At 36.1% G+C, this 21,508-nt stretch overlaps 2 protein-coding genes across 5 annotated transcripts in view; one reads left to right on the top strand and one right to left on the bottom strand.

Moving 5' to 3' along the window:
- The window catches only part of LOC126920844 (fatty-acid amide hydrolase 2-like), an 8,115-nt gene extending 7,471 nt beyond the window's left edge, over positions 1-644 (top strand). For all 3 annotated transcript variants that reach the window (XM_050731662.1, XM_050731663.1, XM_050731664.1), the window contains 2 exons: positions 25-207; positions 295-644. In XM_050731662.1, coding sequence (XP_050587619.1) covers positions 25-207; positions 295-384 — 273 coding nt within the window. In that variant the 3' untranslated portion in view covers positions 385-644. The remainder of the gene's footprint in view (positions 1-24; positions 208-294) is intronic.
- LOC126920829 (myosin heavy chain 95F) lies at positions 228-21,508 on the bottom strand. 2 transcript variants are annotated; one of them, XM_050731610.1, is made up of 18 exons: positions 21,377-21,508; positions 7,721-7,914; positions 7,293-7,366; positions 6,846-6,975; positions 6,603-6,767; positions 6,108-6,520; positions 5,405-5,664; positions 5,177-5,334; positions 4,935-5,099; positions 4,638-4,861; positions 4,269-4,460; positions 3,196-4,179; positions 2,901-3,040; positions 2,630-2,674; positions 2,142-2,262; positions 1,936-2,053; positions 1,634-1,849; positions 228-1,415 (listed from the first exon to the last, which is right to left on the bottom strand). In XM_050731610.1, exons 2-18 carry the CDS (start codon positions 7,899-7,901, stop codon positions 1,264-1,266), a joined length of 3,738 nt encoding a protein of 1,245 aa, XP_050587567.1. In that variant the 5' UTR covers positions 7,902-7,914; positions 21,377-21,508; the 3' UTR covers positions 228-1,263. The 2 variants fall into 2 exon arrangements, with proteins under 2 accessions (XP_050587567.1, XP_050587568.1); XM_050731611.1 differs by lacking the exons at positions 2,630-2,674; positions 21,377-21,508.

Genomic DNA, 21,508 nt, shown 5'->3' with positions numbered 1-21,508 from the left:
AATATTTTCTTATGCTGCTTACAGACTATGTTAAAAGATAATGGAGTACTAATATGTCCAACTTGGTGTCGTACAGCAAGTTTTCCACAAACGATGTTGTGGGAAGCACATTGCAGTGTTTATACCGTTCTAGCTAATATAACAGGTGCACCTTCAACGCAGATACCAATGGGTTTCGGTAAAGATGGAATACCACTTGGTTTTCAGGTAATTAATGAATTCCAAACTTCAAACTTTCTAACATGTTTTTTCCATGTTCATTTCTTTATGATACATTCCATAATTGTGTTCCAGGTGATGTCTGCATCTTATCAAGATCATCTTTGTTTAGCAGTTGCCAGAGAATTCGAGAAAAATAATTGTGTCTGGGTACCACCTAGCTAAGCTTTTATTTTAGCATTACTAATATATTGCTACGAGTACAAATATTTTTATTAGAAACTATACACGATGTTACCCTAACACAAAACGAAAAATGGCATAAATGTTATTTATTTGTAAGAATAATTGATCGCATATTATATATTTCATGAATTTTTTTATATCTACTAAAAAGACGAACGTACAATTCACGTTAAATGTGCAACAATATATCTTGTAAATAAGTAAAATTACTTATACATAATAGAAGATAGTCTTTTCAACGATGCTGTATATTACTCGAAGGAACCATGAGCCATTTCCATTACAAAATATGAAGAAATTTTATATACTAAAAGTTCATCGATTTTCAATAAACCTTAATACCATAAATTGATTTCATTAGGCAAATCGACATACATACTTTTTCCTTCTTGAAAAGAAAGGTATAAGTTCAACTTGAATGAGATCTATTTTTTTCTACGAATAATTTCCTTTTAATTACAAAAATTGTTAACACATTTTTATACTGACTTCGAATACTGAACAATTAAATCTATCGTATTAAGAATCCTGTTCCCACATGATCATTCAAATAGCTAATTGAAATATTGTGTATATATCACATCGCACCAGGCATCAAACGTATATGTATTATACGTCCACTCATCCTTAAATTCACTGTAGATGCAATTATCTCCCTACACTTCTCAAATGAAAAATTTTATAACTGATAATAATATTAATCAATATATCGTGCTTTCCAAAGAATTGCCTTTTTTGTATAACGAGTAAGGCACAAATTCTAAGGCACTGTGCTATGGGTTCACTTTCAAAGTGGGTTAATACAAAAATTTATAAGATCTATATTAAAACTACTTTCGCCTGTTTGATGGAATGGTTTCATTTCTTACGATCACACGGAGGTACGTATGGTTTGCCTCCGTGTTTCTCCCATTCACGATTGAACTCGTGTTCCAATACCTCGGCTCCGCGTTTCCTCGTCAATCCAGTCTCATCTAGGCTCAGTTCGCACATTTGCATGTCATCAATACCTTCACAAAAATTAATTTTTGCTCAAGATTCTAATTACCATAATGAATATGCACGATTATTTGTTCTCTTCGAATGTGGTGTCTTTGAAAATAAGATTTAACTAACATATACTATAAATGTATGCAGTGATTCTAACTATTATTGTGACGATGTATACAAATAAGATTATAGCTGGTAAAGAAAAAAAAAATAGATTAAAATGAATTAGGGATTTTACCTGCTACCAACAGAATCGGTGCCTTATCAGGATGAAGTTCCATCTGTCTGGCAACGTACTGACCATCGAAATGAGCGTACCACCATCCTCGTTTACAAGATGTATGCGAGTTATCTTGTTGACCGGATGCAGCTGGTCGTACGAAGGGAATTCTGAAATATCGTTGCGATGATCCGATTATGGGCTGTTTCATTTGAGGCACTGAGGTTTTGGCAGCTGAAAGAAACATTAAAATATATTAATATAATACAGAATGTTTCGTCTTTGATTTTCAGATAAATAAACTTGTCTGTATGTATTACCGGCTTCCATAATAGATTTTGGTGCCCTTTCATTTTCATCCATGGTTGTTCGCCTGCGATTTCTCGCTTTCCACGCGTGGTAAACTTTTAGTCTTCGATGGAATTCATGACGACAAGCCTATAAGAAAAGAATTACACAATAATAATTCTTATTGCATTTTATTTACCTTATAGTCAGTTGATAATTCTATAGAAGTGACGCGTACCTCTAACAATTCGATATCGCAGGATGTGTTTATAGCGTCTCGTAATTCCGAATACTTCCACTTAGATAAATCGTATTTTTTATTGGCCATAGCTGCCTGATTATTGCGCACTTGCTCCGATCTATTTTTTTAAACGAAATTAATTAACATATGCTGTATACGTTATCACTATTAAAACATTAAATATTTATACTTAAAATGCTTATTTTTAACATATTTTATATTGAAAAGAAAAAGGGGGGGATTGTTTGTTAAAATTCCTCTTAAAGCTTGCATGTATGTATATCAGAAATATCATTGTGCATTCCTTAATTGCAAAACACGAACAATGGTTAGCATGCTAAAAAATCTCCAAATATTACCCATTCAGAAACAATAGAAATCGAATATTGTTAATATTACAGGAAAATATATGTTAGTTAATTAGTTACAAAATATTAGTAAGTGTTAGTTGTGCATGCAGTAAACCTCAACGAGTTTTACAATACCTTGCTAATCTGTTGTTGTTTGATGGTACTCGTACATCGGAACCGCTATATGTACATATTTAACAAAATAAGATCATATTTTTTCACTCAAAAAAATTCTTCGAATGATCAGCAAGATTAATTTCGTTATATTTTGGCTACATTTCATTTAATCAGAATTTGTTTATTATCCATTGTAGCTCGCTCTACTTTCCTCCAATTAGTATCAAAAAAATGAAATAACAGATTCCAAATGCTTAAATTTGAATGAAAGCAAAGCATGATACGATACCTTCGCACAAATGGTGGAGAATCTTCGACTTGACCATTCGATTCTTGAGCTAATCTGACCGCCAATTCATGATCCCTTCTTTCTTGCTCCAATAACTCGCGATATTTGCTGTTTTCCATTGCTTCTTTTTCCAACTGTGCCTTCAGAGCAGATAAAAAATGTAATGTTAATGTATTAAACACTTTTGACAAATTATGCTACATTAAGAGAACTCTACATAAATAAGTAATGTAATCATATCAGTACATAAGTAATAAACGGGGAAAAGACTAATTGTCAAAGATAAAGTATGTACTTTGCGAAGCTCATCAGATTTCTTATCTTCTTCTTCTTGCTTTTTCTTTTGCTCCTCTTCTGCCTTCCTTCTCATCTCGATATCGTGTTTCTTTCTTCTATTTTCTTCCTCCTCTCTCTTTTTCCGTTCATCCTCTTCCTTTCTCTGCTTTTCGAGTTCTAACTCCTGTTGGATCTTCCTCAGTCTTGCTTGTTCCTCAGCAATCTTCTGTTGCTCGACCATATCTTGCAACAACGCCATTTGTTTGTTCACCTGGTTCACCAAATTCGTATACAAAGAATCGATTTCCACTGGTTTTATTTTTTCATTCATCTTTATTTTCTCAATAGCCGCATTCAAATCCCTCTGCAGTCTTTTAATGTCGCCCATAGGTTTTTCACGGTTTTTCAATTGCTCGGACGTTTCTTCCATGCCACTTAACTGTGTCTTCAACTTCTCGATCTTCGCTGTTCCCTTTATGCGAGGACGATGTTGCTTCTTAGCTATGTACATCCTCGCTGTTTTTTGTAAAATAATTAAGTGCTGTCTTCGATAGATGATCTTATTTTTCAATTTGATCACAGATAACGCACAAAACTGCATCTTGTTCCACCGAGACTTAAGTAACCACTTCTTTACGTTAGCTACCAACTTCCTTAGGTTCTCAGGATCTGATTTCATGATCTTATCGAATTCAGCAAATTTCCCAGGTTTGAAAAAAACTCTGGTAATTCCAAACTTAAAATCTTTCTTATTCAATTTTAAGCTATGAAGCAACGCTTCGCAAAAAAATCTAGGCTCCAATTTGGCCAATTCTGGCGGAAGATACGATTTGTACATGTTATACAATTCCTGGAATGGAACTCTACTAGGATAGCCATGTTCCATGAGTTCTAAAACAGACGTCATTCCAGAACAACGAAGCTGTCCCAAAATACTGTTCCCGTCGAATTGATGAGCCACCATCTCGTTATTCGGTTTGATGCAGCGAATAAAATTTGTTCCCTGTAAGAAAAATTTAATTTACCTGCTACCTGATTATCTACTTAAAAAGAGCATAATATTAAAATGACTAATGTAAGTAATTCTCTTACGGTGCTTTTTAATTTATCCATTAGTTCCCCAAGTTGTGTTTTAAATTTACTGCCTACACTGATGAAAGTAAGTTTCCCTTTCTGACGAGAATTATTGGCAAACTGTGTTCTTAGAAATTTGTTATTACTTTCTTGAATTAATGCTTCCAAGGAAGCATGTAGAGCATCGTTATTTTTCTCAATGAATTGATTCTAAAAATGAGAAAAATTGCTAGAAATTTCTTAAAGAAAAGAAAGTCAGAAAGTGAGATAGAAAGTGTACCAAATATAGAAAGCATAACAATATAGCGTATCATATTAATAATAAATATACTTTCTATAAAGAGCAGGAGCAAAAATAGGATATACTGCATATAACAGATGAAGTACCGTTTGATAACAAACACCACCAGCATAATGACGAATTACGAATCCTTCATCGTCACGCAATTCTCGGTGGGCTTTCAAACGAGAAGTTCGTGGTAGGGTTATTCTAAAATGACCATTCCAAACACGATGAACTTCGCTGGTAAAATGTGCAAAACTGTGAGTTGGTAATTTTGATTCTTCATCTAAGAGACTGAAAATCCCCATGTTCTTCGATTCGATTAAATCTAAAAATTGAATATGTAGAAAAGAGATTTATTTGTTTAGGTAATGAAACGACGAATTAACAATTAAACTTACCAATGCAGTCCTGATTATCCACGTAAGATATCTTCGGCACATTAAGCGATTCTCTTGCATAAAGATCTTGCTCGTATTTCAAGATCCTTTCATTAAAAAATTGTTGTAACTTTTCATTACAATAATTTATACAAAATTGTTCAAAACTGTTGACCTTAAAGTACTCTATAAGAGATAATAAAAAAGGAATCATAAATTTATTGAAGGAGTAAGTATAGCGTAAGAAATATTATAACACATACCAAACCCTGCAATGTCTAAAACTCCAATATAATAGCTCGAAGCTTTAAAAGGAATACTCTTATTGATACGAGCTACGATATGATCGAATAATTTACTGTAAATAGCTTTAGCCAGAGCGTCCCTGGCATTATTGGCTTCGTAGACTTTCAGTGGTACCCTTAAAAGTATTCAGTCAGTTATTAAACTTTCTTTTTGTTTCTCTATTTCTGATTTTTATATAAACTTACATAATGACCGTTCCCTTGATACCGCCGCGACTAGTCTGCATTACTTTCGAAACCAAAGCTTGCCTGAGTTCCTCGGGATCAACAGCCAATAACTTCGCACTCATTAATACTGCTTTCTCAGAGTTAGCGGATATCCTAGAGCCGCCCTTCGTATCTTCGGGATTGTCCTCGAATGTGATATTCCCAAGGTGGAGTACCGCAGCTACCATTGTATAAATTTCCATTCTTTCCGCTTCGGTTAAACCAAGACGTGTTAAAGCCTTCGTAAAAAGTGAAAATTAAAAAAAAAAAAGTAATTAATCACCACTGTACTAAAAAATGTATATAAAATACATAAATATCAAAATCAATCGTGTAATAAAAAATTGTATGGATGGAGGAAAGCCATTTTGTAACTAAACATGAATAGATTAGTAAAATCAAAAATTGCATGAAATGAATGGGTGATTTGATAATAATCAAAAAATTGTCAAATTACCGTTGCTTTTTCCTGAATTTAGAAAGTTATCCAATCAGCAAAAAGAGGTAAAATATAATTATCAATCTTTCAACGAAAGAATATTTTACTCTCTGAATTATTTTTCATAATAGATAAATTCGAGTAATTTGCGCGGTTGTAAAGATCTTGAAAAAGCTAAGAATGTTAAGAATCTAAACTATTGATAGTCTAACTCTAAATACTAATTATAATATTTATAATTACTTGATCGATGGCATTGAATCCTTCAACGTCATCCAAAATCGGATCGTGCAAGGTACCTTTCATGCTCTGATCGCGACTCTTTTGAGCATCGTTCAATTTTTTTTCCGACTCCTCGTTGCAAAAGTACTGCGTACAACCATTCTTTAGATACTGAAAATCGTCTGGCCTCGTAATCCCAAGTTTCGCGCGAAGTTCTGGAGGGGCTCCGGCACACATCATGTAAAAGACATGGTAGTTTCTCTCGTCAGGACTTTGAAGACACACTCTCGACTTTTCCAACAGATAATGGGAAATGTAACCGCCGACCACTTGACATTTCGAATCGAAATGAACCTCCATAAATTTACCAAAACGAGAACTATTATTGTTTCGTTTGGTCTTTGCGTTTCCAAAGGCTTCCAGCACTGGATTAGCTAAATGTATGAAAATACAGCAATGAATATAATTGATCGATCGTGTTTAATTATAGTATAGCGTCCATTTTCTATAATGTACCATCTAAAATCTTCTGTTCGATCGGCCCAGCCGTTGATCCCCATAAGTCACAGAGATATCGTAGCAGATACTTGGTAGATTCGGTTTTCCCTGCTCCTGATTCGCCAGAAACGATGATACTTTGTGATTGCTTCAGTACTTTCATATCTCGAAACGCTTTGTCCGCTGTGAAAGGAAAAGCGAATGTTTAAATTAATCCAAATGACCAAAACATCTGGTAACAATAGTGAAAACTAAGAGTACCAATAGCGAAAACATGAGGTGGCGTTTCTCCCAAAGACTTTCCCTTATAAGCCTTGATCGTTTCAGCAGAATAAAGATCCTTGACCTCCCAGTATGGATTTACAGCGATTAAGATATTGGCCACGTAAGTCTGTCGAGTATCAGTATGATCATCAGTTTAATCATGATGTATTATTACATACAGTGACTAGAAGAAGTACTTTCACGAAATTCATAGAATCTGATAGAAAAACGGTTCGTTGAAAAATAAGACTGTTTTGTTATAGCCACTGTATAACGACGAGAAAATACCAATAGCAGATTTGCTCTGAAATATCCAACATTTTTAAAAGCAATAATTTATTATTCGTTTAAAGCGCATTCGTCCCATATGACATCGAGCTATTTAGGTACGTGATCTGCCAATTGTTTCGAACAGTGCACCGCAATTTGCGCGCAATTACTCACGTATATTCTATCCTTGAAGTAACGAGTTCGTACGTTGTTGAGCAGCGTGGCCTCATTCAGGTACATCAGAGCGCCTGAGAATATGAAAAACAGAGCAAACCCGTGAAGATAGACGTTGTAAAGCGACAGAGAAAGAGAGAGTCACTTGCGACATTTAAAGACTTCCGTTCCTGACGGAAACCCCCGTGGCTCGTGTTTCCCCTTTACACGTGAATATCGTAAAACGCATTTCTTATTATCTAAACCCCATTTGATCAATGAACCCAACATAACACAATTTTTCGTACATCGTAAACAAAATTACGAAGATAAATACCCATGGTATTTAAACGTTTGATCCGATCGTTTCCAAACACGTTCGAATACGAAAGAAAGAGCCAAATGATAAATCGTGGAGGTAAGAACGAGAGTTGTAATGATGAAATTACAATTATCTTCAACGTCTTTGGTGTATTCTCCAGCAGGATAAACTTCGTCCAGCGGACAAGTGCGTTGCGGATATTTCGGATCCAATGGTATGATCAACGCATCTCCGTCTACCATGTCCATGAACTTGCCGATTATGAAACCCTCTTGAGGGTCTCGCACCCACACCTGCTGATTCTCCATACCGGCTTACGCTCTAAAACGAGAACAATGTGAAACAAATGCATTAATTCACAGAATTATACGTACTTGCATTTGCGTACTACTTTACGTACTCTGACTGCAAGTTCTATTAATTTAACGTTATTGGGTCTCGAACATTTTTGCAACATTTTTGAAGGTAACGTAATGTTTGCTTTGTCCCGTATCTACAAATCGAACGATCGTATTATTTCGCTCTATATATTATACGTTCCGAAGAAATAATCATGTTACCAGAGGTATGTACGTGGAGAAATATAATCGAAGCGTACATTTGTGTCGATATTGTCCAAGAAAATCAGGAAAGAACGTGGAGCGTTTCAGAGGGAATTATTGACAATTATCGACATTTGAAAATCCTGTTATAAATTTGCAAACACGATAAAACAGCCTACGCGAAAATTTCGCGACAGCCATTGATAAATAAAATAGAAAATATTTTCAAGCTCTAGTTACGGCTTTACAACACGATCTGTTATCACCTAAATATGTATCTTTATGGCCATCACGACGTAAAAAGAAACAAACTGAATGAAAGCGAAATTTACAACTTCCCCCCGCAGGGATAGACGATCATACGCATTTTAACATATTCGCCACGATATATCTTCTTCTCTGCTGGCATCAATCTCACCACTCGAGTTCTAAAGAGTTAGTTAAACTAATTACACGGTGGAAGGAACAACAGGCACATTTGAACCAGTGCGCATAATTCAAATGGTTTCGCATGAGCTGCAATCGCGTAGAAACTGCTATAACGAGAAGCACGACAAACGGAATTTTCCTTCGCAAAATTCGTTCAACGTGTCGCCCAACTTTCACCTGTGAAAACGGAGGAACGTTTCCGGTGAAAGGAGCAGTCTTCCGAGATTTCCGCTAGCGAGATTACGAATTCAAGAAGAAATCCGCACGAACGCCACGACGCGAATGGCATCGCTATGCTAAGAAAAGAAACATCATGATACTCAGTTTCCTGGCAGCGGTTGGTAAAAAGAATTTTTCAACGTACATTATCTATTCGCGTAAATGGAATAATTGGCTACGAAAAGTAATATTATTACTACAATTAACGCGCTCATCTTCCAATGATACATCATATTATCACGTTCTACGTTTCGCTTTCACAGTATCAAATTTTTGTAGCCACACAACTGCCACTGTAATTAGTGCTGCTAGACGATAAGAAGTTTAATATCATTGGATCTAATTAATTAATGTAAATTCTACGATAAATATAAGGATGTGTAGTTATAATTTGCATAGCCACTGTTTGCTTCGTTTTTCCAGGTAGGAAATAAACGGCATAGCAAAGTTTAACTTCTTCTAGCATCTTGCTTTCTGAATTTCGAAACGCGAACACTGTATACAAAAACAAAAGAGAACGATACGTTATCTCTTTCGTATTAAAAGAATGAAGAAAAATGTTATCCTGATATAATTTGACTGTCTCTTATCGTTTTAGAATAGAGATCGGTCGAACGAATCGAACAAACCAAAGCAACCCGCTACGTCTAATTTATAGATCGATCGCTGCAAAGAAGAACAACTCCGCCTTAGATTAGACGAACGAAATTGGTTCGCGCGGTGTTATTGATAGAAGAAGCAGCATAAGTGCCACCGTCAAAGCCGTTCGACGAAGACTTAAGATGACCCTCGACCGACCCGTGCAAAAGGTACCTGACGAAGGACGCAAGGTTCCATTGATTCAACACGAATTTAGTAAATCACGCCATGTTAAACCGACACGCAAATCGCTATAAATAATGACGAGCAAGTACCAGCCGTTTAAAAATCCATTAAAAAGCGATTACGTTAGACGCTATAAGACTGTGTTAACACTTTGCGGACTAACAATTCGCGTCTTACACACTTTGTGCGGCATCCTATAAATATGTTAACTACCGTTAGATGAAACAGTGAAAAAAATGCAATGGATGCTATAAACGAAATGTCGTGAAAGTGTTTTTACGTTAAGTGTGTTTACGTCGAATAATACGAAACCGTTATCGATGTATTAGATATAATATCGATTGCTGGGAAAGTTCCTTCTGACTTTTAAGGAATTTAATAGAATAATAAATTTTGCTTAGTAACTCTGCATCGGGGAAATTGTTCTCAAGCGTATCACACTAAAGAACGTTGGCAGAAGTGTCTTTAAATACGCTCATTGATTTTTAATAAAATATTATACTCGTTAAACGCTGCTCGGAAAGTTCGTACCGATTTTTAACTCTTCGGTCGACATAAAAAATCATATTGAAAAGTTCTTCCCCGAAGAACCTGACAGGTTCTGGAAGGATGGAACATTCAAGTCGCGCGAAAGATGGAGGAAGGTTGTGGGCAACAAAATGCCACCTATACAATTCACTAAATGTACGTAAATCGGTAGGAACTTTACGAGCGACTGTTTGAATCTTTTGAATCGCATCAAAAATACGCGCGAGTTCAGGCTATATGCTATGCCAGAGCATACGGTCCTCAAAGTATTAAAAAAGATAGAATACTATAAAACCGCAGTCGTTATTCAATGAATTCTTCGATTACGCTGGAATGCGCCCGCTCGAAATTTCTCCACTCTTATCGATCGTTATCACGAAATGAGACATAGATAGATAAAAGACGCACGGTACTAAACTGTCGTAATGACTCACCGAAGCTGTTACAGGAATGCCATCTTACCTGTTTTTTCAGTTGCCTTTCTTTCTTTTTTTTTCGTGCACTAGCTAAAAGAAGAAGTGGCAAGAGAATCTTGTTTCTATAAACTGGAATTGGCAATCCTGAACAGCGGACAATATCGTGGTGGAAAAATAATCTGGACACATCCTTTCGGATTTATCGTTCTGCTAATTGGATGACAGTCACTGAATCGAACAAAAGTCGTCACGTACCGGTGCACCGTTGTCGCACAAAGTACAAGCCACCGTGACAGAATTTTGAAAACGCCCACGCGAATCGAAGCGGTGCGCTCTGGAGCGACACGTTGCGCGTTCACCTCGACGAAATCGCTGGTAAATGACTTTTATCGGCATGAACGAGCCGCTAGAACTTCTTTCGTGGAAAGTGAATACGATTAACAACGTGTGTACCGAGTTATCACGTTCGGTGAAACGTAGTGTTACATTTTCAGAATAGATCCTAGCTTACGGTGAATTTACAGATATTCCTGGATCGTTATATTTTGTAAGTCATCCGTGAAATATATATACAGCGCTAGGTTTTTTTACAACAAATTTCAGCTCACACACGTATACAAATAGATATAATAGTCGATGAGCGTAATATTTATAGAAATCTTTTACGAGAATAATGTAACTTGACCAATACGATCTCGACAATCGTTAATAGCGTTAATGAAATTTCAAAATGTTCTATGTAACATACACATCGTATAGACGTAAAAGTTTTCTACGGTGGAAGTTTAAATACCTTCGTCAGACACTATACGTATGATATTTTAAATATTCTTTAATTACGTAATCGTACGTTTTATCTTTTCTAGATTTCATACTACCAAGTACAGATTACATTTTGGAGATAATTTAAAGTCACGTATGTATACTATACTCTATAGTTTCCAAATATAGTAACAAACTTTAAGGACGATAGCATATCGTAAAATATTTCCAAACGCAAAGCGCTTTCCTCGCTGCCTAAGACATCTAAATCACGTTGCACTGCTTACCAGTTATCGATGACCCTGAATAGCATAACGCCGCGACAAGTTAGTGCATTAATAAGTATTAATGCTCCAAATGAGCGACTCAAACTGATTATGTATGGGAACTTTTCTCTTCCGTTTCAGTTAGACTTTTTCATTTGCTAATCGCTGTACCTTCTTTTCTGTCTTCTATTCCATTTTATTTCTCTTTCTTTGTTTCTCTTTTTTTTTTTAGAAGTCGATCGGATAATTTCAAAGGAGAATTCGTAAGTGCAAATATCGAACGATCATTCGCGTGGCTGATCTAGAAAGCGCGAGAGAAGGCAATGCTTTCGGCTAGTTTACTCCGTCGCCGCGTCGCATTCCCAGCATCCCGTTAGGAGTATCGTAACGGTAAAAGTAACCGGTAGATCCTTGCATCGATCCTTGAAACACGAACCACGACTGCATCACGCTAATCTGTACGAGTTCGTGTCCTACGCGTTGCCCGCTACAATAATTTATAACAACACTGACATACAGTTATTGATAGATACCGATAATCCAACATTTTTCTTTCTTATTTTCCATATCTTTCCTCTGCGTTTCGCCTGTGGTAACATTCTGCGGATTAAAGTGGCTGTTGACACATTTGTAGTGTACACGTTCGTATCTTTGCGCTGAAACAATGATTTTGGATGAGTTAGAAATTCAGCCACAGCCACGTGACAAATACTTAATCGTTACACTACAATTTTATTTATCAATAACACAATGTGCATTTTTAATCGAAAGCTCTTAATCTATTAAGGGTCGACGTTATCTTATCTTTCATTTATAATTTCTGTCTAGTCGATCGGCGTTATCGAGTTCCATTAAATTCATACCGTAATCATGAAAAGAAAACCTGTAAGCCATCGATCTGCGACATCCGCGTTTGTTAAATCACCGTCAATCACGTTGTTTTAAATCGTCTTGGATACAATCTCTCGCAGATTTCTCGTAACAAACAGCATAGATCGAAGGAACTCCAAGTGAAAATCTCTCTGATAGAAATCGAGTCTCAAGCTTTTTCACCTTTCCGAAAGATACATAGTCGTTTAGCTTTAGCTCTTTCTCTCTCTTTCTCTCTCTGTTCACATCGACGTTGCTGATAATCACAGAGGCGCAGGTGATACGACGTTAGAATATATTTAAAAAAAAAAAAAAAAAATTCCAAGGATCTACCGGATAATTTCTACTTTACAATCTCTGTCATCTAAATTCTACAGTTTTATAAAATTCAAAAAAATCGAAGTATCTTATGACACTACGATCAGATTTTTATCTCCGCCGTGTCGTACTTTCGGATATTATTTCGCTGCTTGGCCTTTAATTAATAGAGTTAAAACGTATCGAGCAGAGAATTTCCGTATCGGTGAAAGAAGAACGATCGAATGGTTCGGTTCGTTCACCTTGTTCCCCTGTAGAGAAACGGCGATACGCGGTTTTACCCGATCGCTCGATCGCCGTGCGTTACCACGAAAACCAACGTACGACACGTCTCGATGAAATAAAATGAATGAATCGGTAGGGGGAAGCAGGAAACGGCAGGTGAAGCCCAGGGTCAGGAATAGGGAGACACGCGTCAGTGGCCACGTGGTTACCAACGAAATTTCACTACAGAATCACGAAGCGAGAGTAAAGGGAAAAAAGAAGAACAACGCGTTTGTTACGCGACCCACGATGAGTAAGTACGTGGAGGCACAGAGTGAGATAAGCTTGTTTGAGTTGGAAGGATATTTGGGTCAAAATAATCGTAAGTAATTTTCCCTTGTAATTCGACAGTTCCACTTATCAACGAGTTTTACGATCGATGTACGTTTGAAAAATGACCTGTTTAGCTCCGTTATCGATGGCCTGACAGAGAATCATGCATATCGTACATGCATATTGATAAATCAGCGACTATACTTTTCTACGACGACAAGTTTCGCTCGTCGAAAGATAAGAAATTGTTTCGATCAACGGTTAACATTTTCATCTTGTCCGATCTAACGATCGTGATACGGTAGTAAGTGTATGTTGCTTTCTTCGTGGAAATTATTTCGTTGTTCATCTTGTTAGTTCTTACAGCGTAATATCTCCTCGCTGACTCGAATAATCCTATCGCAGAGTCATTCTCCAATCGTTCTCTCGGTTTTCATATAATTTTCTTGCTTAGAGCGCACGATATTTTCTCTAGTTCCTTCGTCACTCTGTCGTAAACTGACGATGGTGTCTTAAAACGTATAACGACGTGCGATTATTCCGCGCAACGTTCAAGATTGAACTTTAAGACGTAGAAACTTGGATGAACTCCGGTAACTCTACCTTATTATAGCGCATCTTTCTTGTCTCGGAGGCGACATTGGAATACGAAAGTAAGCACGCTCGAATCATAGCTGTTTTCTTTTTCTTGCGTATCGACTTGGTCTACGTCTAAACTCCACAGAGCCTAGACACTCTTCCCGTGGTGCTGCTCGGTTTCGTCACCGCGAGAAAGTAAGAGCCGCCTATCTGTTGTCACGGTCAACGAACTCGGGACAGCTACTTCACCTTCTGCGAACATACTCATTACGCATTACGTCCACGCGTTGCGTAGCTGCTGTGTAATTAGACGTTACGCTTAGTCCGGTTTCGTAATTCATTCGACGCGATTAGAGAGCAGAAGTGGCAGAACAATGCAGCCGGCGAACTTGATGGACAACAGCACGTGATGCAAACATTCACAATCAGATCTGTTATTATAATATAGACGGTGGTTCTGCATTCGCGACGAGACCGAAGTCACAGAGACTGCGTGGTTCGAGGTAACACAAAAATCGGGTGTAACGAAACTACGTTGGAAGGTTCAGCTTCGGGAAAGTCGAGTTTGAAGAGTTTTCGAGTATACGTGAATTTGTCCAGTCTGAACCGAACGAGAGCAGATAGACGATTCACAGGAAATCGGTCTGCGTGTGAAGATAAATCGGAAACGTAGAACAAAGTTTTCTTCTTGAGCTCTCTGATGTTAGAAGAGGATGAAATTTGAAAATTTGTCAGGTACTGGAGAACTTTTGATCAACCAGTTAGCTGTTTTTCACGAGTATACTGGTCACGAAGAAACGGCGATATTTTGCGTTATCATGAGCCCTCGCGGTAATAAGATTAAAAACTAAAACGATCATTTCATTACAACTTAATTTTATATTATAACAGCCATACGTACTCCGTGTTCGACGAGTATACCCGTTATCGCTTACTTTTAGCGACGCATTCTAGGTACACGCTTTTCAAAGAGGTGGCAACGGCTAACTGATTAAACACGTTCGAACTTTATCTCCTCCGAAAGGAAAGGGTTAAGAGCAAAATTTCATTCCCTCCGACTTATGTTCGCTGGTATAGAACCATCTCCCGTCTACTCTTGTCTACTTCAGATCGGACAAATTCACGCGAACGTAATGGTAGATGATATTCTACGGATATCATAGATAACTATCGTCCTTTTCAAGATCATTGTCACGGCCTCGGTAGCAAGAAGTTAACGGCCAATCTTTTGCCCCGTAATATCAAATTAAAGGTATCGATTCGGTTTAATTATCGGGTATCGAATACACATTGCAAAACGCAGCGCAAGATCAAAAAAAAGAGGAGGAAGGAGAAAGGATGGACAAGGGATTTACAATGGAGATTACGTTAAAATGGAGCGTTGGCACCACCACAAAGCGCGGTCGACGAACCTGTTCCTCCTAGACAAAAGGACAAGATCAAAGAAAAGCAAAATCTCGATACGGTATAATCGAGGCGCGATGCGATCATCCTCGATTCCGTCAATTACCTCTCTATCTCGTGCTAACCAGTTGTTTCAGCGTAACGTCAAAAGAAGTACTCGAAAATTTGCCGCGAATAAGCAGAAGAAAATTTTGATCTAGATTCGGAGCGTAGAATCTTTTTAATATAAAGCGAAGAACCTACGCTGCGAGTGTATCGGGGGCATAGTAACGAGTGCATGGCCCGTTAATACGCTCACGTACGGTAATATCATCATTTCGCAGGCCGTTTAATATTAATTGGAACAACCTTCCCGCGATCATCATCATCAACCGCTTTCAACGATTAGATTGAATCGTGATATATATGATCCCGAGCATACGTTGCCTTACCGTGCTACTTAATCTCTCTCCTTCTCTCATTTATTCGTCATTTTTCCTATCACGTCGATAATTTATAAAAAGTTACGTCGTAAAAACTATTGACTAGGGAATTAGTCGATATCGAGAAAGGAACTCTACTAATCGCGTTACAGAAGCTCATACACGTTTAAACGATTATTTATGTAACTTACAATTGATAAGTATTCTGTCGAGAAACGTATTTATAATACCTGTACTTTATCCATTAGACATTGGTATTCAAAGAACTATTAACTTCTCTCCACCTTCGGAATTATAATAATTATATTATTACGCTGTTATATAGTGTACAGGGTGTTTCGCAACTTCGTTTCAACTTCGACAGTGGATACCAAGAACAGTGAAAAAGGTTCATATAGACGCGTGTCCTGTTCGATCCTGTTTCAATATCGTAGCCACTTTCGTGTCACGATGATCCACAAATTTGGATTACCTTCGTGGAAGATACTGGAAAGTATCGAACCATTTCATCGCTTGTATTATATTCCATACATACACCTGGAATTTTTGAAAGAAATTCTCTGACACGGCGATTGCGAGCTTGCGTAGAAACTGAGGATGGTGATTTCGAGAACCTTCTACGAAGATAAACTGTCGCCGATTGTTGTAACACGTAAGTAGCTGTTGACTTTGAAACGAAGTGAAATAGGACGTTTCACGTGAACTTTCTTCATTGCTGTTGTGTCTCCTGTCCACTCCCAAAGTGGACCTCATGTATTATGAAACACCTTGCTCTTTCTTTATCAGAGATCATCTAGTCAAATGTAGAAGATCGATTACAGTTTCTCAGTCGTATTTAAATTTAAAAATATTCTAATGCTTGCTATAAATATCAGATCATCCGGAAAGCTTCTTTCGTCTTATAAGGAAATAATAGTTTAATTTTGTAGTAACAGAATAAAGCAAGAAAATAATATAAAAGAACAAATGACGCGCGTCTATTATTTCCTTACAAACCGGAAGAATCTTTTCGGGTGACCTAATATTACTTGCTGTTGGGAGTTACACAACATTGTCTATTTATATCTGACAAAAGTTTTCGTTCTTTCACCAAAGAAGGGATGGATTTCGGAAATTTACAAAGAGACAACGACCATAGAAAGTTCAAAGTTTCACAGATAACTGAGTTCCAAAGATCCGTCAAGCATCAGAGCAAAAAGTACAATTTTCAGAGAAATCCGTTTGATGTTTCAATTAACGGTCTATTCAGCCTAACGCGCAGTCTTTTCCAATGCTGTAGCTTCTTTAATTACGTAAACTTAAAAAAAGTCCTTCGTTGTACGTTATGGCATTTATGGAACGTGCAATTGGCAACGTGGCATTTTGTCCGTCCTTTTTAAACCGACAAAATGATCTATCGCCTTAAAAAGAAGATCGCCATTTGTAATATTTATGTACGACTAAAACTATGTACGTAATCGTAAAGAAATAACGTAAGGAGATCTATATAATTCAAGTCGATTACGTTGATCGGTTAATAACTCGTTTGCATGTCAAAAAGACCTTGCGGTACGTTACCTTTTCCCATTGCCAGATAATTAGTCTGGCAATCGAGACTGCGTTACGTAATTGCGGAAAAAAGATCGTTCGTTGCCATATAGGTTAGCCGATATCGTAAGACGAGGATCGTGTCACCAGTGACTCATGGAGACGTACTACTAGAGAGAATCTCGGAGAGAATCGTTAACCGTGTTCCTGTGTCACCATTAAGGGCACATCAGTGTACAGTACATTATAATTAATACATTAGTCGATTGAGACCAACTTTGTTAACATTTTGATCGTATTCTTATCCGACGTGGTCCTCTTTACAATTAATTAAAACCGATTACCTGTACAAATGATGGTTAATAACGCGTCAAATCAAAAGACTAGCGACGACGTGCGACTCACGTGATTCCATTATCAGACAATAATACGTTGTAATATGTTTTGTATATCAAAGATTAACAATCTTCTTGTTATATTGTTGAAATCAAGATACGGAGGTTATATAAACATGTAGATACTAATAAATAGTTATAAAAACAAGTAGAATGTAAAATACGTAATGTTAAATAAGTAGGTATTATGATATGTATATTTGCATTAAGTATTTCAATTAAGTAACTAACACGTTTCTAAATTGGACTTTAAGAGGTTAGGGTACAATCCTAAGACTGATAAAATAGACAAACATTTATGCAAATTCATGTTTTTGTGAATATAATTTAAAAAAAAAATGGAACCTAGGTAGAAAATTGTTTTACCTATTAAATATCATAGAAACCACTGTATTTTGAGATATTTTATATATGCTTTTAAACATTACACGCGTCCTGTGCATTTTCGCATCTTTTGCTCATAAATACATAAAAATCGACAATCTACTCATCAGAAAATTATATACTTTTGTAATATGACATATCACATTTCGCGATAATGTTTATGTCATAGTTTAATACAAATAACATCTTTGTAATTTTGTACTTTATTCCGATGACTGAATGTATAGTGATACACAGGCCTATAGTTCTGATCCTCAAGAGAAGAAACTATTCTTGAAGCTACTTTTCTTCTTCCATATTATTAATAAATGATGCATAGAGGAACTCTTATGTGAACAATGATTCAATGAACGAAATTTAAGTGGTGAAAGGAATCGTGGTTGAAAGACGATAAAAGATGTACGCTGTTATAATTCAAACCAATTGTCAATGGTCAAAGACGCGTGACCAAACAAAGCAGAATTTTGTAGTGCAATAGGGGAAGCAGATGCAGCTGTAAAAGACACATTGTTTCTAAATAAATGCTTTGTTACATATCACACATCCTCACACGGTAGACGAACTCAAACGAGCTTTCATCACGCACTAGGAGACGGGAGATTTATTTCCTTCTTTTTTTCCGTGACTACCTGATACACTTATGAAGAACGAAGCCGCGCACAATTCACATGCTAATTCACCTACACTGAATCGTCTGTTTTCTTTCGCGCACCTGTGCACTTTCGTTCCACTCTCCTAATCCTCTTGCAACTCGCAAATGAGAAATATCGCACATTTTACGTCGCACAATGTCGTCATAATAACACAAACTTACATAAACATCTGCCACATTGACTAACATTTTCATATCGTATATGTAGATTGTCTCGTTTAAAAGAGCTTACAAATTATTATAGAAAAACAGGATAACTATTCATTTTACTCGTTTCAATTCGATATTGACACTCAAAATTTTGTGTTATATTTTTTAATGGAAAAATTCAAGTCGAGCCTAATTAACCTAATCTAACTAACTAACTCTAAACTATGTTAGAAAATAAAATACCCTATATTTGGTCTATTATTATGCTACCATTTCTGATGTGTGTCAGTGTGAAGTATTAATAAACAGTATCGACACAATATCTTGATCAATGAATTACGATTCCTATTTATGTAGTTGATAAACGAAACATACTAGATGTACATATAGCCAACCGAACTGATACTTGCTATCGTACTTAGAAATACCACTTAATTAAGAAAATTCTTCCCCATTAGAGAAATAATAAACAAGCGAGATCGTTCTGATGACAACGATTGTGAGTTTAATTAGTTCTCATCAAGGAGAAATGAAGCACTGAAGACACTCTTGTTTCATATGAAATTTTCACGGACGATGTATAGGACCTATATAGCATGTTCCCCTAACCTAATTTAAATAAAAGAAATATAATTCTAAAATATATATGGTTGCTTAACCTAGCTGTCATGAGCAATAGTTAGTATAAATTACATTATAAAGAAACATTAAAAAAGCTGTTTAAATGACGTATTAATAAATGATAAATAAATTCTTAAATAACTTCGACAGAATATATTTTCGGTGTTTCAATAGAAATAATTTCAATGGAATATTTTTCCAGAATATTCTAATACAGGCGAATAGAATAAAATATTTCTTCGTTTAATTAATTTGACATAAATTCACGATTCAATTGTAAAAAGCAGTTGTAGTGTTTCCTGAAGATTCTTCGTCTATAATAGCGGAACTATCCGATAAATCGTTCAAAAAAACAACAGTACTACAGTAGGAAATTTATCACTGTTCAAAAAACACGCGCATATGTTTGAGCAGGCTTTAATGCATCATACTTGTGTCAGCAACTTATGCTTGAAACCACCGTTACCTATCATTAATTATTTTTCACAGAATAATCGACAAAAAAAATTTTAATAGCCCAAGATTTTTTCCGCGCATTGAAAAACATAATAAGTACTAATAATTCCATACATTTGTCTTTAATAAATATACACGCAAGTTAATTTCTAAAAAATAATAAATGATGATATTAACGAAAACACGAATAGTTAGTTATATTATGGAACATATGTTGCGCTGGATTTCAATTTCTAGTTAACTTCCTGTTTCACGTTTTACACATCATTTACATATAAATATAAACACACACGTAAACGTACCAAGAAGGATAGACGACACCGATGCTTGATCGACAATTTCAGAATCAATATAATACATCGAATGACCATAAACCGACGCGAGTTCCTTAACAATAAAAATCAGATCGAGACGAATTAGTCTCCCATCTAGTTTTTCGAACGCTACTAAAACCTCGTATAACCTTCTCGAATTGCATAGTAGTTTGATACAATCACCGGTCTGCATTGAAGTACAGTAAGGCCTTGCTAACTGACAGCGGATCGGAACTGAATGTGGTCGGTTAACAAGGAAGGATTTTTATATTTATATCAGGTTGCTCTTGCACAAGAATACCAACTAACAATATTAATAAGTTAAGTAGACGTTGTAGGTTATAGATTTCTTTTTCATAATTTTATAACTTTTCGTCAAATAGGGTAAATCAAATATTTATAATTTACAAAATTTACTTATGAAATTTCATTTGATTCATCATCAAACTTGTTAATTAGAAAAGATATTTACTAATGCTGGTAATTTGTAACTTACGACATGTAAAAGATTGCTAATGATAACAGTTCAATAGAGCAAAACAGTCCAGAAATCCTGTCTCGACGAGTAACAGATACGTATGTCGATAGAGTGAAACAATGATACTCGATATCCAATTTTAAATATTGAAATTTAAAAATCGGTACTTTACATAGAAACAGTCAAATATGCAAAATCACAACAGATAAAATGAAAGAAATACATATAACACTGGAGCTTTAGTTCCACGCAGACACTTCTAAAAAATAATGGGGATAACAATGGCCAGTTAGAAAAGCAGAATTCTGACCAATTAGCAAGAGAGTATTGTAATATGTTACACACCAAAAAGCGATTCAAAAACTAAAATTTAAAAAAAATATACGTGTAAAATGGAAAATGTCAACAGTGAATGCGTTAGCCATGAAACACATGTAAATGAAAAAGTATGTACATATATATGAATATTTTTAAATACTAATTCATATATCCTTATCTTTATTATATGTATTTCGTACAAGCGTATATTTAACAAACTGATGCATATTTAAAAATTATAAAAAAAATGGCAACATGAAAACTGTGTTAACTTGGTGTTAACTCGAAGAAAAGTTTGTTATATTAAGAAATTGACAAGTATTCACAGATGTCGAACAGAAAAGAATGCGTGTTAAAACGAAGTTACTCACCGAAGAAAAGAACAATACCCACGACACGAACGGAACGACGTCCGACATGCAACTGGCGCTTTGATGCGTCAGTTCTACAAGGTCGGGAATTTTCGTGTGTTTTCGGAGATGCCACGCGGCAAATAGCAATCA

This window comes from Bombus affinis, chromosome 10, assembly GCF_024516045.1.
Source record: "Bombus affinis isolate iyBomAffi1 chromosome 10, iyBomAffi1.2, whole genome shotgun sequence".
NCBI classification, from domain to species: Eukaryota; Metazoa; Arthropoda; class Insecta; order Hymenoptera; family Apidae; genus Bombus; species Bombus affinis.
Note: the sequence above shows the minus strand (reverse complement) of the source record. Positions and strands in the feature narration are given on the sequence as shown.

What these genes read in the sequence shown, in the direction of transcription:
- LOC126920829 (XM_050731610.1), bottom strand. Translation starts at nt 7,901, where the DNA reads ATGGAGAATCAGCAGGTGTGGGTGCGAGACCCTCAAGAGGGTTTCATA. An exon ending in CGAACAGAAGATTTTAGATG is followed by an intron (nt 6,521 to 6,602) that starts GTACATTATAGA and finishes TCATACATTTAG; the next exon opens with CTAATCCAGTGCTGGAAGCC. An exon ending in ATCAAGGGAACGGTCATTAT is followed by an intron (nt 5,335 to 5,404) that starts GTAAGTTTATAT and finishes AATACTTTTAAG; the next exon opens with GGTACCACTGAAAGTCTACG.